The sequence below is a fragment of the Podarcis melisellensis genome (assembly GCF_964234715.1).
Source record: "Podarcis melisellensis genome assembly, chromosome: 14".
Taxonomy (NCBI): Eukaryota; Metazoa; Chordata; class Lepidosauria; order Squamata; family Lacertidae; genus Podarcis; species Podarcis melisellensis.
In genome coordinates this window covers 15,010,617-15,038,182 of record NC_138546.1, presented here as the reverse complement: position 1 = coordinate 15,038,182, position 27,566 = coordinate 15,010,617, and the positions used below count along the sequence as shown (strand labels likewise).

The window sequence follows — 27,566 nt, the reverse complement described above, 5'->3', positions numbered from 1 at the left end:
TATATATATATATAAGATATCCCTGTTGCTAAAACCAAGACTCAATCATTCCAACAGCCGTGTCCCATGAACTGGCATGAGAAGCCATCAACAGAGCTCCCTAGCTGCCTTCAGGAAGTCCTCAAATCCCTCGGTGCCTTCTTAATTACAACCAGATCTGAGCTTGTTTCAGTATTGCCCTTGTAGAATACAGGTAGGAAGGAAGAGGGCGACAAAACTAAAATTAGCTGGTTCTGCCTGTCGTTTTTTATGGCGCCACCCTACCTTCTACCCTACCTTCTTATGCCTTCTACCCTACCAGTCCCTGTGGGTACCAGACACCACTGCTCCAGACAACCCCCTCCCATTAAAAATAAACCAACAAGCACAGCAACTTGAACTGTGGAGGGTTGCCCATTTGGGTCTATGGGACGGCGTCCAACCAACCTCAGCCAACCCCCACCTGTCTGCCTTCCTTACAACCAGGTCAGCGGACTGCACTGTCAGTCAATCTCCATCTCTCTGTTGCCCTTGCAGATCTTAGCATCAAGGCAGAAGGATGGGGGTAAAACTAGGAGGAGCTGGCTCCACCTGTCATTGGCTCTGGCGCCACCTACTGTTGGGCTCCCCACGCTACCAACTCCAATGGGCACCAGCCACCCCTGGCCGCCATAGCACAAACAACAAGTAGGTGCATTAAAACTGAGTCTGATGCTAATTAAAATCTGCAAATGAACAGAGGGTGCTGCCTCCTTCTGGTAAGGTTATTTGTCCATTGAGCTCAGGGGGTTTGTTCCTACTCTGATCAGCGGCAGCTCTTCCAAGTCAGGCAGACGTCTTTCCCAGTGCCAGACACCTGATCCTTAACACACTGATGAGATTGGTCTCAACTAGGGCCAGGGCCTTTATAGTACTGGCCCCGACTTGTTGGAATGCTGTGTCACAAGAGACTAGGGCCCTGTGGGACTTGACATCTTTCCACAGGGCCTGCAAGACAGAGTTGTTCAGCTTGGCCTTTGGTTTGGACTCAGTCTGACCCTTATGTTTCCCTCCCCTAATGGTTTTGATCTACGGGCTACTTTTAAAATGAGGCTGCATTTTAAATTGCATTTTTACCTGTATTTTAAATTGGAGGTTTTTTTCCTATTATGTTTTTACTGTGATTTTACTGGTGTTAGCCACCCTGAGCCCAGCTCAGGCCGGGAAGGGTGGGGTATAAATAAAAATAATTATTTATTATTATTATTATTATTATTATTATTATTATTATTATTATTATTAACCTGTGACCTTCTGCATGCCAAGAATGTGCTCTACTATGGAGCCACAGTCCTTCTTTGAACAAGTTAACCTCTTTCGGATTGCTATTTCCCATAGTGGCTGATATTTACTGGGCAGAATGGTGCAAACACACAGGTGGCGCTGTGGGTTAAAGCCTCAGCGTCTAGGACTTGCCGATCGAAAGGTCGGCGGTTCGAATCCCTGCTGCGGGGTGTGCTCCCGCTGCTCGGTCCCAGCGCCTGCCAACCTAGCAGTTCGAAAGCACCTCCGGGTGCAAGTAGATAAATAGGGACCGCTTACCAGCGGGAAGGTAAACGGCGTTTCCGTGTGCAGCTCTGGCTCGCCAGAGCAGCGATGTCACGCTGGCCATGTGACTCGGAAGTGTCTCCGGACAGCGCTGGCCCCTGGCCTCTTGAGTGAGATGGGCGCACAACCCCAGAGTCTGGCAAGACTGGCCCGTACGGGCAGGGGTACCTTTACCTTTACCTTTATGGTGCAAACACCTGCAAGGTGCCTTTAATGCAAGAGTGAACTTCACCCATAGAAAAGGACTCTGTGAGCATCCGACCAGCAGCACAGTTTTTAGTTTGGCACTATTATTTTCTGCACAACATTCTTTCCTGTTCTTGAGCAGCTTATTCTTGAAAATCAGGTGGCTTGGTGAGTTTCAGACCCCTTTGGAAACGGAGGCTCCTGCTCCATCCCAGCTCTTGATGCAACACATTTAAATGGCATCTGTCGGTTTTGCCAATAGGTGAGCATGCCCCACTTGTGCAAAGAGCAAGTCAACCACCTTTATAAGAAGACCTGATTCCACCCCCCACTCCCAATTTTGTTTTCTTATTCCCCCACCCATCTGCTCAAATGCAAATGTAGCTACATCAAGGTCCTGTGGGTGTTCTTTAATAAAATAATAATAATAATAATAATAATAATAATAATAATAATAATAATAATAATAATAATAATATATTTATATCCCGCCCTCCCCAGCCGAAGCCGGGCTCAGAGCGGCTAACAACAGTAAAAATAACACAGTTTACATAAAATCACCATCAATTAATTGAAATACATTCTAAAATCAATTCATTCTAAAATCAATTCAGAATCAAATTAATGGCAACCATTGCACTAGAGTGCTATGAGGAATACAGAAGGAGGGGGTCAGACTGTGCCTTGGCCAAAGGCCTGGTGGAACAGCTCCGTCTTGCAGGCCTGGCGGAAAGATATCAAGTCCTTTAGATTTTTCCCTAGCACCCACCCAATCTCTGAGCCTCACTCCTAACTACCCACTTAGTCACTTCCCACTTGTCAAGCTTGTCTACCTTTTTCTCCTTTGAAAAACTCATAGAAGTGAAGGACGAAGTTGGAAAAGCAACACTCTTTCCCCCATTTCTGCATGCTTTTCAGGGTTCAGATCTGGCTCCGATGTTTTTCCAGATCTTCTCGAAAAGTGAAATGCAGGTGCCTATTTTTTCTCCCCTTCTCTCAGAGTGGGTTGTGGATGGGTGTGGATCTTGGGCAAGAAGTGACAGCGGCACTCATTCGAAACTCCAGAAATACCGTATTTTTCCATGTGTAAGACTAGGGTTTTTTTTAACCAAAAAATTAGGTTTGAAATTGGGGCTCGTCTTATACACGGGTAGTGCTGAGGGATGTTTTCTTAATTTGGAGTCCCCAAAAGTAGAGGACGTCATACATGGGGGCGTCTTATACACGGAAAAATATGGTAGTTAAAAAAGAAAAATGCATTCATTATTTAAGATGAGAAAAGGCTGGATCTCAGTAGTAAAGCATCTATCTTGTATGCCGGGAGCCCCAGATTTAGTACTTGGCATCTCTAGGTTGGGACACAGGTGGCGCTGTGGGTTAAACCACAGAGCCTATGACTTGCTGATCAGAAGGTTGGCAGTTCAAATCCCCACGACGGGGTGAGCTCCAGTTGCTCGGTCCCTGCTCCTGCCAACCTAGCAGTTTGAAAGCACGTCAAAGTGCAAGTAGATAAATAGGTACCACTCCGGCGGGAAGGTAAATGGCGTTTCCGTGCGCTGCTCTGGTTTGCCAGAAGCGGCTTAGTCATGCTAGCCACATGACCCGGAATCTGTACGCCGGCTCCCCCGGCCAATAAAGCGAGATGAGCGCCGCAACCCCAGAGTCAGTCACGACTGGACCTGATGGTCAGGGGTCCCTTTACCTTTATCTCTAGGTAGGGCTGGGGGATAACCCTGCCTGAAACCTTGGAGAGCTGCTGTCAGTCAGTAGTGAGACAGTATTGAGCAAGATGGACCAGTGATCTAAGTCAGCATAAGGCAGTTTCTTATGTTCCTAAGTTTCTTTTGGAGCCTGATGCAATGGCTTTTGTTTGGACACAGGAAGGAGGGAGGATCTGGGCTGTTCACTTTTGAACATTACAAATCGGAGCCTGCTGGGAACCACAATCTGATGTGCGTCTACTAGTAGAGAGATCCACTGCACAGAAGATTGGCACCCTTGCTGTCCATGGGAGACTTTGCCATCTGCAGTGAATAAGGTCTCTAGAATTTAAAAATCTCAATGTATTTTTTAAAATATTTTTTTGAAAGCTTGCTTCTTTTTTAGAGAGAGAGAGAGAGACCTCAACAGAAATAAACAGGCTCAACCACTTTTGTGAAGCAGCAGAAGACCTTGGCAACTACTTGATTACCTAGCAACTCTCATAGAGCAAAATAGCCCCCAGGGTGGAGGTGGGGAGAATTTGCATGGTTTCAGGGCTTGAAAACACTGAAGCGAGAATTCTTCCGAAACGATTGTTTTGTTTTGATTCTCACCATTGCTGGGCATCATCTGGCAATACAAGCATACATCAAAAGAGATCTCGGTTGCAGTTTCCTTTCCCTGTTTGCTAGTAATGGTGATGCACCAGCAATGGCAATAATCAATCAGTTTGATTGATTTGATTAAAAAAAAAAACCACCATCAGAGGATAGGGTTTCCTTGTTATCACTGGCTTTGAGTTCCAGGATCTGTGCTAATGGATGGCAGCTTGACTAGGGGTAGCCAAGTGTCCTAATTTACATGGAACAGTCCTCTACTTAGAGGCACTGTCTGGTCCAAATCTGGTTTAAAGATTTAAAAAAAAGTAAGAGATGCCCCTCAAGGATTAGCAGATGAGCAGAAGCAAGTGTTTCACCTGCTCTCACAGTCTCCTCAACTATGGTGTGATCAACTTAATTAGAACCACAATGCCAATAGGTAAAGGTAAAGGGACCCCTGGCCATTAGGTCCAGTCGTGGACGACTCTGGGGTTCCGGCGCTCATCTCGCTTCCGGGTCATGTGGCCAGCATGGTGAACCAGAGCAGTGCACGGAAACGCCGTTTACCTTCCCACCGGAGTGGTACCTATTTATCTACTTGCACTTTGACGTGCTTTCGAACTGCTAGGTTGGCAGGAGCAGGGACTGAGCAACAGGAGCTCACCCCGTCACGGGGATTCAAAACAACTGACCTTCTGATTAGCAAGTCCTATGCTCTGTGGTTTAACCCACAGTGCCACCCGTGTCCCACACAATGCCAGTAGTTGTTTCTAAATCTGCACCTCTGCATATGTACTTAGCCCCATTCCAGATGCAACTGCCACCAGCCCCAGGCAGCATAGCCAATGGTCAAGGAATTATGGGAGTTGTAGTCCAGCAATATCCGGAGGGTGACATGTTGCCCATCCCTGGAGTAGATAATACGGAGCTGGATGGAGCAATGGTCTGACTCTGTTTAAGGAAATTTCCTATGATCCAGTATTTGTCCCCTTGAACTACAGTGGTACCTCGGGTTAAGTACTTAATCTGTTCTGGAGGTCTGTTCTTAACCTGAAACTGTTCTTAACCTGAAGACCACTTTAGCTAATGGGGCCTCCTGCTGTCGCTGTGCCGCCAACGTGCAAGTTCTGTTCTCATCCTGAAGCAAAGTTCTTAACCCCAAGCACTATTTCTGGGTTAGCAGAGTCTCTAACCTGAAGCGTATGTAACCTGAAGCGTATGTAACCCAAGGTACCACTGTATACTGATTGGTAGTGACTACAGGGTTTCAGACTGGGGACATTCCCAAGCATATTTGGAAGTGCCGGGGATTGAACTTGGGACCTTCTGCATACAAAGCAGATGCTCTTCTGCTGTGCTACAGCTTTATATTGTGTTGAATCCATTGCATTCTCAGGACTTAGGTTTATTCAAGTTTCTGGAGTATATTAGGAACAAAGGTGCATTCCCACTAATAAATCACAGAGTAAGAGAAGATGGGGCATGCAATTAAACATTTATTGGACGCATGCACTGTCAGGGCAGAGATGAAGACGTATCTGATTTTGCATTTACATCGTTTGATTGCTTTGTGACACTATACTGCTCCTATGCATCCAAGCTATCTCCATAATCAGGGGGGGGGGATTTTCCTCCCTGTAAAAGCTGCCAACTGTATTAAGAGGGCTATAACTTCTCTGAAACACTTTTTTTCCCTAGTCCAGCCAGCATAACGAGGCCATATTTCAGGACTTCACATTCTCTCGGTGCCTTCATGATGGTTGGAAATCTCAATTTATATGGATGATCTCCCGCTTCCATCCACCCACCCACCCCTTATGGTGAAAGTCTCCAAAGTAAGATATGAAACTCCAATGTTAGCACTTTCTTTCCTGAGTTCCTGCACAAAGATTGATTGAGATTTTGACAGATAGGCTACAATGCTCAACTTTGCTCCGAGGAAAGAAATGTGATTTCGAGATGGGCAGCAAAGGGGAGCTAAAGGAAGCTGACAGCACTTCTCCTGCATGAAGAACACAAGAAGAGACCTCCTGGATCAGGCCAGGGGCCCATCTAGTCCAGCATCCTTTTCTCACCTCGGCCAACCAGATGCCTAAGGGAAACTCCCAAGCTAGACCAGAGATCAACAGTGCTCTGCCCAGCTGTGATTCCCAGCAACTTGTACTCAGCGGTGTATAGCATTCCCCCTTCAGGGTTAGTAGTCATCGATAGCCTCTCCTCCATTAATTTGTCCGGTTCTCTTTTGAAGTCACTCACGTTGGTGGTTGTCAGGTTTCAGGGAATTTGATCGCTCCCACAATGAGCAGCCAAGAAGCAGATAACAATAAAAGCTCTTACCAAGTCCTTTATTCAGTATTCACAGAGAGAGGCTTTGAAAAGTGCCTATTCATTCCAGTAAAGTCCCACCCCCTCCATCTCTCCTATTGCAAATCATCCCTGCTCCAGCTGATCTGTGCTTTTTGCCTCTGAGCTTTCTGTTCTACTACTCTCGATGCACGCCAGGTCCTAGGAGAAGGGGGTCAGGAATGCTTTCTAATGATGACGTGTCAGCCTGATGCTCTGGCTTTGTTGCTCCGCCCCTCCTCTTCCATTACCTCCCAGCTTTCCCCCCTCTTCTGTCTCAGAGTCATGAAATTCTGCAAACCACAAATGTAAATCTATACTGTCTTCCTCTTCTCAGGAAGGTTCAGGAGAAGGAGAGGGGCTGTGCTGGTCCGGGGGGGGGGGTACCGTGCGGCATAGTCTAAGTCCGGTCCTAGGTCAAGGGTAAGGAGGCTGTCCGTCAGGGGCGAGGCAAGGTCCAAAGCGAGGAGTCGGGTGTGGTCAGGAACCCAGGAGAGTGGGTCAGGGTGCCGACAGGAACAGGTTACCAGCGATGTTGCTCCCGCAACCTGGGACTGGGCTGACTGGCCTTTATCTCCTCTGAGGCCTAGGGCGGTCCCGGCCCACAGGTGACTCACCTCTCCTGGCCTTAAGGCAAGCACTCCTCCTGAGAGAACTTAGTTACCTCCGCCTCTCTGCCCTGAGCCTCTGCAGCTCAGGAAAGGCTGGAGGGTTACTGGACCCAGAGGCAACCTCACCTTCCCCTGACAGGGCTGGGAGAGGAGCACCTGCAGGCAATGCCAGTGCCAGAGTGGATTCATCTGTTGTCTGCTCCTGAGGATCTGGCACAGGTGCAGGCCCTTCAGATTCAAGCCCTTGCCCCGGCTCAGCCGGCCCTGGAGGCGGGGACTCCTGTGCAGGCTGGGATTCCTCAGGTTCAGCCTCTGAATCAAATTCCCAGGCTATCACAGGGGGCTGTCTCCACCATTCTTCCTCCGATGTCCAGTCCCTGACAATGGTCACCACTGCCTCTTCCATAGTTTAAATTTGCACTGTGTGAATAAGTACTTTTATGCTCTACATCTCTTTTCTGAATGAAGGTCTATATTGGGGAGGGACCACAATGCCGTAGGGAGTGCTTATGTCTTGAATACAGAAGGTCTTAGGTTCAGTCCCTGGCATCTCTAGGAATTGCACAAAGGGGAGTGGAAGAAAGTTCCATTGCTCAAGTGTAAATCCTTGCACTAATGGAACAAGTTACTTAATGCTACATTGGATGCAACCCAATAATTCTGTCTTTGCATAGGCAGGGGAGAAGCCAGCCTTCTCACAAACTGCTACCCTCCAGATGCATTTGGATTTCAACTCCTTATCAGCCTCGGCCAACATGACATGATCAGGGTTGGTGGAATTTGCAGTGGGAGAACATTCAGATGGCATAAATGTGGGTAGGGGAGGTCGGTTTCATCCCATAACCAGGTACAAAAATAAAGACAAGATGGGTCTGCTATGAGTAGGACCAGCATTCAGATGTACCCCAAAATGTTTGGGGCTCTGTGTAAAGAAAGTGCCGGGAGGGTTGCCTGGAGTCTGCTAGGCACTTAAGGAGGAGATGGCACATTTTCCATCTGCAATCACTGATGCTGGAGGCAGGGAACCAAGTGAATATTCGGTGTCTCACTAGGCAGATTCAGAATTCTAAACTGTTTACGCTTCTATATACTTTCATTCCAGTTTGTGTACATTTTAGGTATCTTCACTTGTGTTGATACAAAATTAGAGATCAATTTTTAAAGGAGAGTGCTGTGTTTTTGCCAGATTTTGTGCTACTTGTTTATTTATTAAAGTTCTACCCCGTCCTTCCTCCCAGAGGAGCCCAGGCAAACAACCAAACAGCCAAAAAACAACAACACAAAAACAAGACAGAAGTGTTTTTTCATTATTAAAAAATTTTTTAAAAACAATCAAATATCCTCCTGGCTAAATAATTTCACGGTTGTCAGGAACAGTATCTTTCATCCCTAAAATACTAGGGTTGCGTATTAAAATTCTGCTGAAATGTTAATAATGAAGGAGACAGATGCACCTTACCAGGGAGGGCATTCCATAAATGGGGAAACAATACTACTACTACTACTACTACTACTACTACTACTACTACTGTTATTATTTGTACCCCACCCATCTGACTGGGTTCCCCCCGCCACCCTGGGTGGATCAGCTGGAACCACCAAGAAGGCCTCTTCTTCCAATCGTAGTCTGAGGTGGTTGATCCTGGGGGAGATGCTCTTTTAGGTAATTGGGTGCTAAGCAATTTAGGGCTTTGTGCACTAGCAGTAACACCCTGGATTGGACCCAGGAGTTGGCATCCAGGACAATGCTTTCAGGATCAGTAACACATAGCTCCATTGAACTGCCACAACTTAACTAACCTAGCAGCTGAGTTCTGCACCAGCCGCAGTTTCCAGAACATTGTCAACCTGAGCTGGGCATAAACACTCCTGGACACAGAGGCTGTTTGTGTCCCTAGTGATAGGCTGGAATACAGAATCAGGTTGGCATTTCTGCTTTCTATAATTTCTGTATTTTTCTATGTTACTTTTATAACAGATATTTATTTGATTTTTATGCTGCCTTTCTGCCCCAAGATGATTCCCAGGGCAGTTCTGACACCTTCCCAGGCATGCTTGGTGGAGACACAGGAGAGGGCCTTCTCAGTGGCTGCTCCCAAACTCTGGAAGTCCCTCCCTAGAGAAGCCAGACTGACTCCCTCCTTCTTGTCCTTTCGCCAGCAGGTGAAGACTTTCTTGTTCCAACAGGCTTTGGGGAGCTGACTGCTTTTAATGAAAGGACCAGTGCCTTGCTGCTTTTGTTGTAATTATTGGTATAGTGTTAATAGATGTTAATATGCATGCATAGTTTTAATTCTATCAGTGTTTAATTAATTCTTAATTATTGTTCTTTCCTATGTTTTTAGCAGTTCTTAAGACTCCCTGGAAAAGACCCTGATGTTGGGAAAGATTGAGGGCACAAGGAGAAGGGGACGACAGAGGACGAAATGGTTGGACAGTGTTCTCGAAGCTACCAGCATGAGTTTGACCAAACTGCGGGAGGCAGTGGAAGACAGGAGTGCCTGGCATGCTCTGGTCCATGGGATCACAAAGAGTTGGACACGACTAAACAACAACAAACATTTTTATCTGTAAACTGCTTAGAGTTCCATCTACAATAGTGTCTTATTTATTTTATAGTACAGTACATTGATTATTGCTTTCATTTTATGGATCAATGGTCTGGTTAATTTATTTTGCATTACTTTCTATGGGAAAGTTCACCTTGGTTTCAGAACGCTTTGGATTTGGAACTGACTTCCGGAACAGATTAAGTCTGAGAACCAAGGTACCACTGTACCAGTTGCTGGAAACCACGGCAGGGGAGAGAGCTTTTGTGCTCAGGTCCTGCTTGCAGGCTTTCCACAGGCATCTCACACCCCACAAGTGTCCTGGGAAGACCAGGACATATTGTTTTTTCCTGCAAGACTTCATCCCCAGATAAGTGTGTTTTTTGGGCTCTGTTGTCCTGTGCAGGCAGGTCATATGACTAGTGCGGGAGCATAGATGGGAAGACACGTATTCTGGTTTGGGGGCTCAACATGTTGGAGGGTATGGCATCTTGGTTGGCCACATTGAGAACTGGATGCTGGACTAGATGGCCTGGACCATTGGCCTGGTCCTGCAGGCCCTTCTTATGTTCTCAGTTAGGTCCTTGGTTCTCCACCATCCCCAGGACCTTTCAAGGATGGAAGAGTAACTGCATTACTCCTCCTTGTTTTTAGTTTCCTCGTTCTCGGGCAAATGAATTAGCTTCCAGTTCACCTGCTTCTGCTTACACACCAGACTACATGCAAAGGATGCCAGTTTCATTTCATTTCCTGATTTTGTGTGTGTAATACACACAAAACACAAGTGCTTCAGTGTAGTGCTACCTCCCTAAAGCTCAGAGAAAAGGAGAGGGAGGGTGTAGTTATTCCTCCTAGTGCTTTATCAAGTGAGAAAAGCCTTAAGAAGAGATTTAAGTAGCATCAAAGACATTTCCAGGAGATATTGGCTGAAGGATTCACTTGTATCTCACGTCTAGATCGGGTAAGAAGATCTGTCAACAGCTCTCCCGCTTTACCATACTGTGTGGCACTGAAGGGCCCTATCGATTCATTTTGTTAATCTTATATTTAAGGCACAGGCTTGCTTGAGTAGCTACATCAATGGAGTCAAACAAGACCAGGCTCTTGAGTTATGTGCTATCGAGTGTCCTAAGTAAAGTGTATACAATTTATAGGTTTTCCCAAAACAAAATATCGTAACAGACACTGCAGTTGGACAGCCCGGACTTGTGTCAATAGACAGCTATTTGTCACCTGCCAGGAACTGAGAAGATCACCAGATGAGACACGTCCTCTGGGGGAAGGCAGCTGATAGTTTGATCCAAAGTGCCAGCCCCAGAGATGTGCCAAAACATGTCTGGAGCATAAAATGCCCATTCTGGAGATGGTGGTGAGGACTCCAAAACAAACCAACAAAAAATAAGCTTTCAGAATGGCCAATGATATGATGACAGAACCTGGCTTCAGCAGCAGAGATGAATTCTGGGATTTGATGGAGTAGCCATAGGAACCAGAGACTACTGAGGGACCCAGCTGGGCCTACAATTGCCGGGATCTAAGCCTTCAAGATGACAGAAAATCATGCAAGCTCCTGGAAGTAAGATCAATTGGAAAAGGGCATGGAAGGTAGTCAAGAGTTATGGATGAACAGCACCTTTGATGGAGCCTGGACCCGACAGCTGTGGGAAGCCTGGCTTGAGTTGGCTTGGAAGAATGAAGCTAAACTGCCTGTGATGAGCGAGTGAGGATAGCCCTATTCCAGTTTTAGGTCTAGCCATGTTTGAAGAACACATGGAGAGGGTGCCCCACCTGCTGTCCACGTCTAACCTTGACATGTTAAGTTTGAAGGTCCAAAAGGAGACTCTAAGTTAGCTCAGAATCCTCCCAGTTGCAAACTCAACACAGAGTTCCAGTTCATGGGAGGTATTCTAAGCACATCCAGCTCCCTTCAGACCATCAGTCTGGAAGTGGACTTGGCAGGGTTGGGGGGCAGGAAGGGCACACATGGCACAGCTCCCTTCTATGTGTTCGTCAAACATGATTAGACCAAACATCTGACATGGGCTACCCTCACTCACTCTGTAGGATCATATAATTGTTGAGTTGGAAGGGATCCCAACAATCATCTAATCCCAAGTCTTTGCAGTGCTGGAATCATCCCTATGTCCACAGTGTGCTTAATGGCACATTCTTCTTCTTCTCTTGGTCCCTGTTTTTTTGGCTTCCCAATCCCAGCTAGGCATCCGGTTGGCCACTGTGAGAAGAGGATGCTGGAGGAGATCTGCCACAGGCCTGAATCACCAGGCTCTTCTGGTGTTTTTATATAACCCCTCCCCAAATGCAGTACTGGACATGGGTGGCGCTGTGGGTTAAACCACAGAGCCTAGGACTTGCCGATCAGAAGGTCGGCGGTTCGAATCCGAATGACGGGGTGAGCTCCTGTTGCTCGGTCCCTGCTCCTGCCAACCTAGCAGTTCAAGAGCACGTCAAAGTGCAAGTAAGTAAATAGGTACCACTCCAGCGGGGAGGTAAACGGTGTTTCCGTGCGCTGCTCTGGTTCGCCAGAAGCGGCTTAGTCATGCTGGCCACATGACCCGGAAGCTGTATGCTGGCTCCCTCGGCCAATAAAGCAAGATGAGCACCACAACCCCAGAGTCAGCCACGACTGGACCTAATCGTCAGGGGTCCCTTTAACTTTACAATGAAGTATAATTTAATAACACATATATAATTTCTAATGCACTTCCAAATTCCAGACATAGCAAAGATGCGCATGTTGAAGAACTGAAATGATGGGCGATTCTTTTGCCTTTTCCATTTCAGCATTCTCTTCATGCAACTGAAATCCCAATGGATTCTTAGGCAGCCACGCTCTTAGTAAACAATGGGCTGGAATTGATGGTCATAAGTGGCACTGACAGTCGCAAGTGTCTCTTGATTAAATTAGCTGGATAATTTGTGTGATTGGTGCACAAGTGTGTCGTAATTAGCTGGCTGGCTTGTTTGCTGTAGTCTTAGGCACTATATTTTCTAAAATGCAAACATTGCACTACATGAAAATACACACAACCAACTAGGTTTTCACTTCCAGGTAGAGACAACCTTTGGCCTTCCAGATTTTGCTGGACTACAGCTCAATCACCCCCAACCATTGACCGTGTTGGCTGGGGTTGGTGGGAGTTGGTCCATTATCTGGTGAGTTGCAAGTCCCCCATCCCTGCCATGTTTGGGGCCTATAGTTTTTGCTGGTACTGGAAGTGCTTTTCCTCTGAATCCAAGGGAACAGAATGTCTACTTTTCAACCTTTCATCCCATGGGCAGATGGGTTTGCTCTGGATTGTAATACTTCTTAGGAAGTAAATTTTTCAATCCTTGTGAATGGTTGACACAAAAGTATCAGCTTTTCAGACTTTTCTAGCATCCAGTGACTTGTGTGACATGCCAATTTTCTGGGTGGTCTGGAAGTCTCAGAATCATTTGGAGTAGCCTTTGATCTTGTTTCTAGGTAGGAGTCCGCCAATACCTCTCACTCAAGACTTTTCTAATAATCACAGCAAAATGGACTTAGGATGTACTGAATTTCAGCTTCAGGAAGCTTTCTTACATTTGTCCACCTAGACCAATATTTTCTACTGCACTCTTGGCTGGCAGATGCTCTCCAGTTTCTCCAAGAAGAAGGGTGCCTTTTGGATCATCTGATCCCTTTTAACTGGAGAAGCCAGGGATTGAATTAGGGACCTTTTCAAACAGCTATCCTAGAATTTCAAGCGAGAGGTGTACAAATGTCTAATTTTTCAGGGGGGGGGTGTCTCTTAAAAATGCAATCATTCGCAACACATGTAAGCCAGAATTCTGAGCTGTAGCTCCTTGGGAAGTGCCCAAACCATTCTGACACGAACACACATTGGTGAATCAGGGATTATATCAGAAACCTGAATGCTGAATGACAAATAATTACATTTCGTTTCTGTTTTCCCCTCTTCACTCTTGGAAGGCTCCTTAAATCATGCCCCCCCCTTTTTTTTGGTTTGGGAAATGGTCCATGATACACATCAACAAAGCATTTTCAAATCTCTTCTTGAATGGACAAAGACATAGGCATGTGTCAAGTGTTATATTCCTAAATAGAAAGCCAAGGCCTACAGAAGTGGCAGGCAGGCTAGTGATCAATTTTTTTAAAAAGATAGAACAGGGAGCACAGTGGCATTAACGCTTCTGAAAATCAGTTCTGGAAACTGCAGGAAGGGTGCTCTGGGGTTTGAGTCGTGCTTACGGGTTTCCCACAGGCACCTGTTTGGCCACTGTGAGAACAGGATGCTGAGCTATTGGCCTAATCCAGCAGGCTGTTACGTTGTTTTTTTAAATCCCATTGTTTTGGACTAGGATCATACCCTGAGCCTAGAATTCTAAACTCACCTGTTGTCAGGCTTTGGGGAATTGAATCCCTCCCCAGGTGGCAGTAAATAAGCAGATCAAATGAAAGTTGCAGTTAGTTACCAGTTAGTTTCTTTAATAATCACAGCGAGAGACAAAGGATATCTCTTTAGAAATGGTGTTGCTCCCAGTAAAGGTTTACCCCCTCTGTCCCCCATTAATCTACGTCACTCCTATATCAGGTAATCTGAGCTTGTTGCCACTGTGCTCCCTGTTCTATCTTTTTAAAAAATTGATTTATTATGCAAATACAAAGCAAAGGCAAATCATACATACATCTGGCAAAAATAAAGACAAAAAAGAAAAAAGAAACACACACACCCCTACATACAAACAAAAACAAAATAGGTACAAAATAAAAACGATACGAAAATGGAACAACTTCAAAGAATATAAATAGTAAAGTAAATAACTAAGAAAGACATCCCAGGGTGCCATTTCTCTGCTGAGGTAATGGCTTTTCTGGGATTTTTGGTTTTGGTTTTGACTTTTGTCAATCACACAGCAGTTCATTTCCTGTGGCTAAAACAGATTCTCTGTATTTCATTACCGTATATTCCTCACCTTGGTATGAGGAGTCATATTCTCACTTACTGGTTTATTCTAAACCCAGCCAAATCCTGATTGTTGAACCTTGATTCGATAAATAAGTATTTAGGCATTCCCATTCCTTCTGGATAGTTTTGTTAGACTTATTCCTTAAGGCTTTGGTTAGCTTAGCAAGTTCCAAGGACTTGCTTAACTTCTGTAGCCATTCTTCTTTAGTTGGTATATAATTACCCTTCCAATTTTTGGCTATCGCCTTTATTGCATAGAAAAATTGTCTTTTTCTTTCTTTTGGAATTCTACTATTATCCCAAGAAGGAATGTTTATGGCTTTTTATGAAATGTAATTTTTAATAGTTTTTTCATTTCATACTAGATTGTGTCCCAGAATTTCTGTGCTCTCTGTTCTATCACTCTCAAAGCCCGTCTAGTCTTAGGAGAAGTGGGGTCAAGAATGCTTTCCAAAGACACTGAATCTGCCATCTGTCTCTCTCCTGGCGTTTCCTCTTCTAGCTGTTCCTCACCCAGTATTTTCCAGCTTTTCCCCTCTGGACTACACCCCTCTGCAAACCACTGTTCTAAATCAATACTGTCCTCCTGCCCTTGGGAAGATTCAGAACAATGGCTCCCACCATTACTCCTCAGTCCAGCCTCTGACACCTGTGTCGAAGACCCATCGGTCTCAGTGGGATTTACCTCTGAGCAGACATGTATGGGATCCTGCTGTTAAAAGCAATCCTAACTCACACACTGACTTACGCAAACAATAGAATACAATAATCACGCTGGCAATCTCTCTCTTAAACATACAAAATGTTGTTTTATTTCCTCAGTTCCAAATTAGCACATTTTCCGGCCAGGTTATAACAAAATTGTCACTGAATATTTCCGCAACGAAAGAAATATTAATACAAATAAGTGGTTTGTTTTTTTAAAAAAAAATTATATATACATAAGATTCAAAATAATATAATAGAAGATGGGTTAAAATAACACTATTAGTTTATAGAACCAGATTTGGCTACCATATATACAGATACTATCTCAGACTTAATACCCTATTTCTTACGCTCAAAAGTTAAATGGAGCAAAAATCCAAATTGCTTCTTCTATCCATTACTTTCAGTATGTGAGGCTTTACAAAAGTGTAGGTAAGTTGCGTCTTAAAGTGTTTTCGGTTTTCCGTCATTTAATTATATTTAGAACCATCTGGATATCTACCATTTCAGATCATTCAATATTCACTGGAGAAAGAAGTAATGCATGCCAGCAAATTGTCACTGTGTAATCGGAGTTACATGTATCCCAGCAGCAAAATGCTCAGAAGAATTGATTATACGCAGGCTGAGACATCTATTGAAGAAGCCACTTTATGGAAATGCAGAGAAGAGTGATTTCTCCTTCAGTGGTATCATGGAGAACGTTTCAGTCAATTGACATTGGTAGAGAACAGGCGGGGGAAGGAAAACAGGCCTTGTGAATATAGAAATGCAGCAATATATTATTATTTTCAGAGCTTCCCTAAAGCTCTAGATCCCCAGGTTAGCTACAAGTATGGTAGTATTCTCAACTAGAATCAGTTATGTGGTCAGTCATCCAAGATCGCATGCCTTGTTATGGCTGCCTTTCTCATATGCTCTCCACCTGTCACTGGAAACTATAGGGCTGGGATAAAGGGAGGTCAATTTGCTTTGAACTCTGGAGTTGTGTCAGCCTCTGGATGGTACATAACCATCCCAAGTTTCCAGGGATGAAGGAGGAGCTGGCAGCAGCAGTACCTGCCATAGATGTGGTATAGCAGGATCCAATTTTGCAGCTCACAGCTTAGGAAGAGTGACAGTCTATTACGGGTAGTTTTGAAGAATTCAGGAACAATGAGTGTTTCTAGCATAAGGAAAACAAAAACAGGAAATGAAAGGGGGAAGATGGATATATCAAGTTCTTTGCTCCTAGTTCACATCTTTTCATTTCCCCAAAGGACCGAGGTAGCGCTAACATAATCTTGCTCTGAGTGGTGCACCAGCACTAAAAAAGTGGGGGTACGAAACTCTCCGCAAAGAAACAAAGAATAATGCATCTCCTAGGAATGTGGCAGGTAGAATCAGCTTACCGTATTTTTCGCTCTATAAGACGCACCCGACCATAAGACGCACCTAGTTTTTAGAGGAGGAAAACAAGAAACTAGAAGGCAATGCAAAGCCTTCTTGAGCGAAGAGGGAGGAGCGCTCCAGCTGTGCTCAAGAGGCTTTGCGTGGCTATCGCTGAAGCCAGAAGAGCAAGAGGGATCGGTGCCCACCCATCCCTGTTGCTCTTCTGGCTTCAGCGATAGCTGCGCAGCCTGCATTCACTCCATAAGACGCACACACATTTCCCCTTACTTTTTAGAAGGGGGAAAAGTGCATCTTATAGAGCGAAAAATACGGTACCTGGACCCAACCGGAAACAAGGCCCTACCTGGGCTTTCCCAAAGCCCAGCTGTGAAAGGGGGAAATTAGCCCAAGGAATGCAGATTGCTGCAGGAGGAGCCTCTAGTATACAAGGGCTGTGGGCCACAGCTAGCACACGCCCAAGCTCACCCAGGGTATACACAAACAGAAACTGTAAATTAACTGTTTGTAAAGTGCATGTATGCCACAGATGAGTTTCAAAGCGCCAGGTAGCGGTAAAAAAACAACAGCACACAAATACAGTCCCCAAATTGCGTTCTTTCATTAAAATGTAACGTAGGGGTGGGGAACCTCTGGCGTGTGGGCCAAATGTGGCCCACTAGGTCTCCCAGTTTGTCTCGCAAGGCTCTTCTCCTCACCCCAAATCACAGCCACCAAACCCACACCTGATGTCATATGTAACATCAGGTGTGATGCAAGTTAGAGACACAGCTAGATCACTGAAGAAAGCAGGATTGAACTCTCCAAGCATCAGCTGATGCAAAAGGAGTTAAATCCTGCTTGGTCACTATCCACCCTCCCCTCAGAGGTCAACACTGAATGGTGGGCCGGACAACTCACCCAGTTGTCCCAAGCTGGCCCACAGGGAGGGCAGAAGATAAAAGGTTCTCCACCCCCTGGCAGAACCAAACAGAAGGTAGATTTCTTTTCAAATTTCCTGGTTTTTCTCTCAACGCATTAAAGTGATATATTAGGCACCGCACATCTTCTGTGCTTGCAAAAAGGGCATTACTGAAGAGCTACTAAATTAATACTGAGAAAGGTGGGAAGGGCCGAAAGGCAGTGCGAAAATGCAATAGGAGTAAACAAGTTCAATTCTCTTTCACACAGAAACACGGAAGCTCAAATGTGTTCTCAAGAGTGATTTACTCCAAAGGCCAACGGGGACGCAAGTTTCATATTGCACTAAAGAACACAGAGCTCCTGACTGAGTAACCCGGTAAATTGCAGCAGTGTTGTTTAGACACCCCCCTCGTGATAACTGGGCAGCATGACATCAGTGGGACAAAAAGGGAAAAGTGAGTTCCACTCAGGGTGGTGTTTTAGCTGGTATGCAAGACTTCCTAACAAATTCTTTGCGGCACAAGCTCTCATGGGCATTAAAGTCCATGGCAACAGGTTGTTGGGAAATAAGAGGATGGTATTAGGAGGGTCCAGAAATCCTACAGATGGCACAGGCAGCACATGCAAAGAAGGGGTGGTATCCAGTGTCCTTTTCCTATTAGCACAATGATATCAGGGGGAGGAGAGTGGGGGGTAGTTCTGTTGCACAAGCAGAAATTCTTGCACTGATGGGATAAGTGACTTAGCAATATTTTGGATACAAGCCAAGGATGGCCCTCTACCACCAAAGGCATTAGCTGGAGCCAGGATACCCATGGGTGGCATATTTGGCTGCCTTGCAGAAGGGATCTATGCATATGCATGAGTATGTATGGAGGGCTTCTCCATGTGGGGGGACCCTGGTCCAGATCAGCCCCACTCCCACCATGGAGCTGAATATATGCAGCTGAATGTCCAGATTGTGGGAGGGGGGCATAGTGTTTCTTGCATGTAGGGGCAGGGATAACCCCTCATACATTCTTTCGACATCTGAGTCCTAGTAGCATTAAGTGAAAATGATCTGTCGTGATCTGTACTTTTTTTTGCAGTTCGCTGCCATCGGACCCTGTTTCCACATTTCCCCCTTTCTCTCTGTTTGCACCCAAACTCCAAAAGTTTGCAACCAAGTGAAGAGGTCAAGAAAGTAACTCTTAATAATGAAGGGTTGCATCCAATGCTAGCCCATGAAATGAATGGACATGGATAACTTAGGTGAAGCTGAGTCAGTTAAGTAAAAAGGGGACATTCATCGTCTACTGAAGGCCATGGAGGGAGCGTTTTTGGTTCTTAATTCCATTCGCCTTCGGCAGTTGCTGCTCTTGAGTTTCCTGTGGGCATCGCTCTGAACGGTCCAAGGTTCAATCCTGAATACGGGATTGTGGCTGGAGCAAAGTGGGGACATCAAGAAGAAACTCCGGAGTATCCAGAAGGAACATAATAAATAGAGCATCTTGGACTGAAGGGGAAATTGGGATAAGGGGACTCTTGAGGAGGCTGGAATCTTTGAAGACAAGCTGCCAAATTTCCTTGGGCTCTGCAACAAAGGCCAGCAATTAACAAGGACTCTCTCTTTTACTGCAGCTGAAACATTAGATGCACTGAATGAAATATACTTTCATCTTCTACACACATGCGCACAGAGACCCCTTTCTCAAAAGGCCCCTTTCCGGAATTTCTGGGTTTGCTTCGCCTGAGTTTTCAGATCTGAAATACTTACAAGTTGGTGCCACTTTCTTCACCATTAATACGACATGACAAGTGACTTCTCCTTAGCACCTCAGCCGTTCCAAGCCCCATTCATTACTGCCGCATGAAGCCAGTGGAAGCTAGTCCTTAATACATTCCTATTCATTTCATTTGACAGCTAACAACTAAACATGTTTTCTCTCTCCCCACCTTATACAATGAAGCATTCATTTCAGGATGGCAAATTGAACCTCTGCATATGGCTTTCCTCCGTGAGCCAAATTCCAAATTTACTGCCATTGTGCCTTATCTCTCAACGGCTTGCTGCACTAAACTCTGTCACTGTGTTTTACGGCTGGAGGCCTGTTTCCTCAAATTGAGGCAGATTTGTTTATTGCTGCTCCCTGAGCAATGTCCTGTGCAAATAGGAGAGACTTAAAAATGATTAATCCTTTTTTAACAAGTTGTGATATAATGGACATATTTTGTGGGCGGTCTTCTGAATTATTTCAACACACACACACTTTGATTTATGTAACTTAATGGGAAGCTTGGTTTAATAAAAAAAAAGTTAAGCCTATTTGCACACAAATGGGGTGCGTGTTTGTGAAATGTGGGAATGTGAGGAGATTCTGGGGCTGGATTTTCTCAATGATAGCAACTATTCCTCAACAACATTTGCCTCCAGAACACTCTGTGGCGCTTCTTTCTTTAGAGAATGCCGCCAGTCCTCCTAATGCTTATAAAAATCTGGTGTTTATGTTACTATGAGCAGCCAGATTGGTAATGGCCCAATCCTCAAAAAGTTCCTTTGCAAGAGGAATAATTTACTAATGCATGGGACATTGTTTTATCTGATCAACTGGTCAGACATAGACGTGTAGTCCAGGTGAAGCCAAATCAGATAGTTTTGATGCACACTGATTCCCCCTTTTTTTTAATCATATAAATAGGGCTAGCCATATAAGAGATGGTTCTGCCCATGGACTTCAGCTGAAACATGGACAAGGGGTGGTGTAGTGGTTCAGAGCGGTGGACTTGTAATCTGATGAACCGGGTTCACTTCCCTGCTCCTCCACGTGCAGCTGCTGGGTGACCTTGGGCTAGTCACACTTCTCTGAAGTTTCTCAGCCCCACTCACCTCACAGAGTGTTTGTTGTGGGGGAGGAAGGGAAAGGAGATTGTTAGCCGCTTTGAGATTCCTTAGGGTAGTGATAAAGCGGGATATCAAATCCAAACTCTTCTTTGGTCATCCAGATATTGCCGGACTCCAACTCCCATCATTCCTGGCCATTAGCCACACTGGCTGGGGCTGATGGGAGCTAGTGTCCGACAGCATCCCAAAGGCCACAGGTTCCCCCCCCCCCACACCCCTGACCTAAAAACCCTGCCTGCGGGTTTGCAATCTAAAACAAAAAAAAAGGTAGCAAATGCATCCAAACAACATCTTGCTATGTGGCAAATCTCAAAACTAATAGTCCCCAGATCTTCTCTGTTACCCCCAAAGTCAGGAGACTTTCGTCCCAAGGAGAGCACTGTCTACAAGCTGAACACTTCAGTGACAAGAGCACACTGTTTTCTTTTCTCCATTGGGAGGGTTTGCAAACACTTCCTGCTAAATAGTACCGATGCAGGATGGTATCTGTGCATTTGGGGAATCTGTGTCGCAGAGGGGAAGCAGCTCCATGTAATTCATGCACCGCATAAGAGAAAATTATAATACTGCTATTATTTGGGAAGGTGGGGCAGCACCTAAAGTAACAGAGCAAATGATGCATCACCAGAAAAGTAGTGTTAGATCTGTGGAAGAAGGAGGGCGCTTGGGAAAGATGGGAGCACAGTGATCACAAAATAGGACTGTGGCTCTACCGTTGGGTGGAATGAGGCACCTGCCTTCAACGGCACGTGCTGTGTGTGCGCCAGGCAGCTTGCCCTCCATCCCCTAAGCTAGCTTGCTGCCCTCAGGGGCAGGAGAGGACACAGTCCCATCACCAGTGTTGTAATAGGACTCAACCACGGACCGGTTGGTTTCTGTAAACATAATGTGAAAGATGCCGTCCTGTCCTGGCCTTGGTTGCAAAATGAGCCTAACATGATGCAACAGACCTGCTGTGCTGGTGCAAAGGGGTGAAAGGAACAGAGTTTATCCTTGATTTAAAAACAAACAAACACAACACTCACAGAGATGTAGTATTGGGTGAAGCTTATTATGGAAAGTAAAAAAGAAGAAGAAGCTACGGTGTCATTTGCTATCTATGGCAGTGCAAAGTGTGGGTGTAGCGAACCGCACTCCAGTTAAATCGTATTAGGATTCCGATCAGTCTTAACAACAGCTTCCCTTTCAGCTGTCCATGCCACATCCTTACCCGAAAACATTTCAGCGAAAGGTGACAAGCAACAGAGGCGCTTGCATTTGGAAGCTCTCAGCAGCGTCGCTTCATGTGCCTTAAGCAGGAAGCGGTGGAAAGAATAGCCTCAAGCGCCTACTTATTTTGGCACCGAGATTATTACTACTTTTAATAATAACATGCCACCAAGAAACCAATAATGGGAGTTCAGGCAAATCGCTGGGAAACTCTCTCGTCTTCTGTAAAAATGCCCTCCCCACCACACTCGCATATTGCCCTGGATCTCACCCACTGCCACTAGCAGATTCCTGGTTTCAGTGTGGTCCACCTCCCCTTAAATCATAGATATTTTGCTTGAGGAATCAATGGTGCCACAGGTTCATTTGTCATATGCCAGAGGATCTGACCAGAAACATCAACCAGGTTCCAACACTCCTGTTCCATTTTTGCCCAAGGAACAGTTGCTTGATTGGGGGGGGGGGGAGGTGGGGGGAGAAATGAGGCAGAAAATAAAATAAATACCCCAATAGTTCCGGCTGCAATTGTACTGCTGGAAAATGGCATCCCGGTGAATCCACAAGCCTTATGACATTCCTTTGAGGATCTGAATGCAGAGCGATCGCATCAAAACTACATAAACTCCAATATATGAAAGGGGCTAGAGTGTGACTCTTGAGAAGCCAAAGAAAATATGAACCAATCCTATATATTTATTTTTAGTCCTGGGCCAAAAGGCCTCCGATTGTTTTGGAAAATGGCGGCCACCTCAACTGTGACCTGTTTAATCAGAATAGGGACCCTTACGGCAGATGGTTCTCCTTCTGGCTATAAATTCAGTGCTGTTGTCTTTTCTTTCTGCCCACAGGCTTGTGTCGTCAACTGCACAGGACAGAACCAAATCAAAAGGCAGCTTAAAGTACACGGTGCTAGTTGGTCCTAATTATCCAAAAAGTCAGAGGTCACCACTCTGAGGCTCCGGGTTCCGTGGGTCTCTTTGATGGCTCCGAGACAGCCTTGGAAACCGGGTCGTCCCACGTGGCCTGTTGCTTTTGCTTGCAGAATCTCCCGTGGGTTGGAAATCACTAGAAACAGGAAGGGAGGAGGAGGGAGGGAAAACAAGCCACGAACAAGTTCATACTGTGCATTAAACAAACGTGTATTCCCACCCACCCCGGTATGTGGGGAAAGCGGATATCAGAACACAAATGTATGTGCTGATGTGTGTATTATCTATATCTACAATTAGTTTACTGGATCTGTACACTACTCACATAGTGACTTAGGGAATGGATTAATCAAGTATACCATTATGTTCTTGCAAACACAATAATAAAAAAAAATGCAAAACTCCATGGCCTGGAATTTGGAGGCCACACTAAACCACCGGAAGTGATAGACAATACAAGAAACTGATGGTGCTCTGATGAACGTTGTGCTAATGATGGACCGATGTATCGATGCACAATGATACATGTTAGTAATACTTGAGGAGCTTCACAGTCCATTCTGACCTGCAATAGACCGACTTTCATGAATGAATTGCTTGAAAGGAACTTACTTGTCTACTACAAACAGTTATTGGGAAAAATATTGCTTACCCAGCAGTCACTCACAGGCTACAGACTCCTCCGAAAACTACAGTATAAAAGGAATAAGGTTGTACATTTCTTTGTTTTCTCAGTGGACTCCACAAGACTATTTTTATGCCTCGTGCGCACGCACAGACACATGCACAGACACCATTTTGAACCCTACCAAACTCCCCAAAGGATATGTGGGGTGGAGTGCAACTTAAAATGCAGCCACACATCACCACCCTTCTCCGGGTGCTGCCACATCCACATTAAATTGGAGGTGACCAACCCTTTTTGGCCTCAGGGTCCTGTTGCCTGGTTACAGCTCCTCTGAAGATGGCATGTCAATGATGGGTTTGGCTCAAAGGTGGGCATGGCACAAAAGCTGGTGGAGCTTCCTCTCTGCCCAGCCCTATAATGGGGAGGAGAACCTTTCAGACAATTAATCCAAAGAATGGAGACAGTGCAATGTTGCCTGGCACTGGTGCCTTGGCTTGAAGGCCGGTGCAATCTGTGAGCCAGCAGTTTGCCACCACTGTGTTAAATTAATGACCTCAGCAATCTATCTAGAATCAATGCAAAAAAACCCCCACAAAACATTTTAAATGGTGCATTGATCCAACGCCAAGCAGACAGTTAACAGCGTCACAACGATGACTCGGAAAGTGGTGGTGATCAAGTGCAATCAAAGGCTTGCGGGGTGGCAGGAAGCTTTCACCTAATGCCTCAAACTAAGAGACGTTAAAGGGAAGGCATACAAGGTGAAGTGTGTGGCTCTGAAAGCCCTGATCTCTTTGCTTAGAGACCAGGTCTTTAAGAGCTGCTTCATCCTCAATACAGGAAACCTAGTTCAGGGTGATACATACTGTTGACTGAGATTTGCCACAAGACATGATGTGATGCCAGGCGCTGCAAGTCAGCATCACTGGCAGATGGGCCAAGCACAAATCTTTAGAAGTGGGGTGCCGGCACTCTGGTGCAATTCCATCTAGGGATGTGGGTGGCACTGTGGTCTAAACCACTGAGCCTTTGGGGCTTGCCGGTCAGAAGGTCAGCGGTTCTAATCCCCGCGATGGGGTGAACTCCTGTTGCTGTCCCAGCTCCTGCCAACCTAGCAGTTCGAAAACATGCCAGTGCAAGTAGATAAATAGGTACCACTGTGGCAGGAAGGTAAATAGCATTTCAGTGCACTCTGGTTTCTGTCACCGTGTTCTGTTGCGCCAGAAGCAGTTTAGTCATGCTGGCCACATGACCTGGAAAGGTGTCTGTGGACAAACGCCAGCTCCCCTAGCCTGAAAGCGAGATGAAAACCGCACCCCATAGTCACCTTTGACTGGACTTAACCATCCAGGGGTCCTTTACCTTTTTTTCATTTGTAATCCCATCTACACTTATCATGGAAAATTTCCATCTCTGCTTCCAAAAGAATACACAATAAAAACCACTCAGGGTTAAAAGAAAGAAAGAAAGATCAGAATTAACGTTCTATGGGAAAACCTTAATCATGTCGTATTTTTAACTAGCAACCACTAAAGCACCGAGTGTTTTCCTCCTGAACAACCAGGGAGCACATAAACATCAAAGGAAAATACAGGAAATTCACATCCATCACAATACTTTTAAGTAGAAACCAGTCCCTCTTGTGTAATAGCAAGCTTTACAAATTACCACTTTTATTGCTTTGCTTGCCTTTCAATAAAAATCAGGCTGGGGAGTGGGGGGGGGGGAATTGCACCCTACCTGGCAGTTGCTTAAGGCAAATGAATCTCTGCTCTCAGACTTCCAGGGCCTGGTGAGTCTCCCACCCATCACCAATTCTGAAATGCAGCAGTGCTACCAGCCTGACTCCGCAGGATCCCAGTAAATAATGTTGGGGCACAAAATATGAGCGCTGCAGCTGCTGCTATAAAAATAATTCTGTGATGGCGGTGGGGGGGGGGGAGTGCAGGTTGCTCTGCTATGACATCCCATCAGAAAGCATAAACTCCACACTGCACAGAACACTTGACAGGATGCCCTCTTTAAGACTCTGCCCCAGCTCTCAGTGGACCAAGGAACACTTTACTGCTAATTGCATGATTTGCAAGGATTTTCTCCCCACGAACAGCCAGTGCCAGGGTAGTGGTGATGGAGGATCAACTCCTTGGGGGAGGTTTTGAGGGGGTCTTAACCCTTTGCCCTGTGGTATGGTTCTGAGACGCGGATGGTTGTGGGACGCGGGTGGCACTGTGGGTAAAACCTCAGCGCCTAGGACTTGCCGATCGTATGGTCGGCGGTTCGAATCCCCGTGGCGGGGTGAGCTCCCGTCGTTCGGTCCCAGCTCCTGCCCACCTAGCAGTTCAAAAGCACCCCTAAGTGCAAGTAGATAAATAGGTACCGCTTTCTAGCGGGAAGGTAAACGGCGTTTCCGTGTGCTGCGCTGGTGCAGGCTCGCCACAGCAGCTTCGCCACGCTGGCCACGTGACCCCGGCCTCTTAAGCGAGATGGGCGCGCAACCCCAGAGTCGGTCACGACTGGCCTGTACGGGCAGGGGTACCTTTACCTTTATGGTTCTGAGACAGACCATCAACAGCCCTGTACCTGCTATTTGCATGGTGCAAATTCCAGCTGAATTTAAAAATAAAACAGAATCTTGCACTCAACGCAAAACAATGTAATGTGTAGTCTGGCGCTCTCCCCCAGCTGATTTCAATTTGTGCTTTGATAGCCCCCATTCCATCACCCCATACATTTCATGGATGAAAACAGGGGCATCCTTGGAATACTCTTGGAATATGCTTATGCTAAGTGAAGACCACTGCCTGAACCCAAGGGCCAGCCCATCCCATGAGGCAAGGTGAAGTGACCACCTTAGGCAGCAGGATCCACTGTGTGGAAGGGGGCAGATCTGTCCTCCAAAGAACAGCATCAGTAGTGGATGCAGCACACTTATTGGGGCCAGATCAGCAGCCTTTTGGTGAACTGGAGAAACTATTGGTCTCCCAGCAGCAGCTGCTTTCCTACCCCCTAAGGAAGAAATGGCAGGGGCCGCCCTCCTGGGTTTCCTGGGCTCTGCATCTGCCTTCAATTCCCAGTTCAAGCATCGGGTAAAGTTGATTGGATTGCCCCTTCTTCCCAGTGGTGCCAAAATATCATGGTCTCGTCCTGATGAGCCCTGCAGGATCAGGCTTGGGTTGGCAGGCTCTGATGCAGGAGTAGGAAGGAAAAGGGTGATGGTGGGAATCTGGGTTGGAGGGGGGGGCATCTTCCCCTTCCACACTGATTTCTGGTGCTTCGGAAGGGGGAGCAGAGATGTCCGCTCTCCCCTCTGACCTTCTTGTAGACCAAAGAGCCTCAGCAGAGGCTGGACAGGGCTTTAATCAGCCTGGGGCAAGGAGGCTGAGCAGAATAATGCAGCAACTAAGCCAGGGGCCTTCTTTTCTAGAACGAGGTGCGGCTCTTGCAGATGGGACCCGTTCCGACGGAGCTTCTGCTTACAGTACAGTGGTACCTCAGGTTAAGAACTTAATTCGTTCTGGAGATCTGTTCTTAACCTGAAACTGTTCTTAACCTGAGGTACCACTTTAGCTAATGGGGCCTCCCGCTGCCGCGCAATTTCTGTTCTCATCCTGAAGCAAAGTTCTTAACCCGAGGTACTATTTTTGGGTTAGTAGAGTCTGTAACCTGAAGTGTCTGTAACCTGAAGCGTCTGTAACCTGAGGTACCACTGTATTAATATCCCCACAAAGTGAGAGCATTTCACAAATGCCACCTTAAAAGCTCAGCAGGAGGGGCAAGGAAACTTGTTGAGACATTTTCATCACTTCTGCCAGTTCTGAACTTCTTACCCTGAGCACTGTGTCTGATGCCCCGTCTGTACTATTACTTCTCTGAATAAAGACCTCCTTCTTTCTTACAAGTTAGAGCTGGGTAGGAATTAGGCCTCTCCTCACCTATTATGCTTGGCTGATGGGTCTGCTCTGACTGCAATATTAATTTACTCTGCAATGCTTTGACTTCACCTGAACCGTAGTTTAGATCAGCCTTTTCCCAACATGGTGCTCTCTAGATTTTTGGACTACATCTCCCCACAATCCTGACCATTGTTCCTGCTAGCTGGGGCTGATGGGAGTTGTAGTCCAAAGCATCTGGAGCATCCAAGATGGGGGAAGGCTGGTTCAGGTGATCAGGAATGAACCACACAAAGTCTAGGGCTTGTGTATTATTCCCCATGAATGAGGAGTGTGAGAAAAGAACAGATCACAGTTCTGTGTTACATTGTGAACTTGGAGAAGTGTAGCTTGTTCTAACCTATGTTAACCAGAATCTGAAACCATGGTTTCTTTTAGTTAACTTTTGTTAGAACAAACCATGCTTCCCTGAGTTTCTTACAATGCAGAACGGTGGCCTGTTCT

At 45.9% G+C, this 27,566-nt stretch overlaps 1 protein-coding gene across 3 annotated transcripts in view; it reads right to left on the bottom strand.

Annotated features, from left to right (window-relative positions):
* Positions 1 to 22,288: 22,288 nt before the first annotated feature.
* Positions 22,289 to 27,566, bottom strand: part of SNX29 (sorting nexin 29) — a 199,543-nt gene continuing 194,265 nt past the window's right edge. For 2 of the 3 annotated variants that reach the window (XM_081887979.1, XM_081887982.1), the window contains one exon: positions 22,289 to 22,680. In XM_081887979.1, coding sequence (XP_081744105.1) covers positions 22,551 to 22,680 — 130 coding nt within the window. In that variant the 3' untranslated portion in view covers positions 22,289 to 22,550. Of the gene's footprint in view, positions 22,681 to 23,196; positions 23,234 to 27,566 lie in introns of all 3 variants that reach the window. The other variant, XM_081887981.1, reaches the window with a different exon arrangement.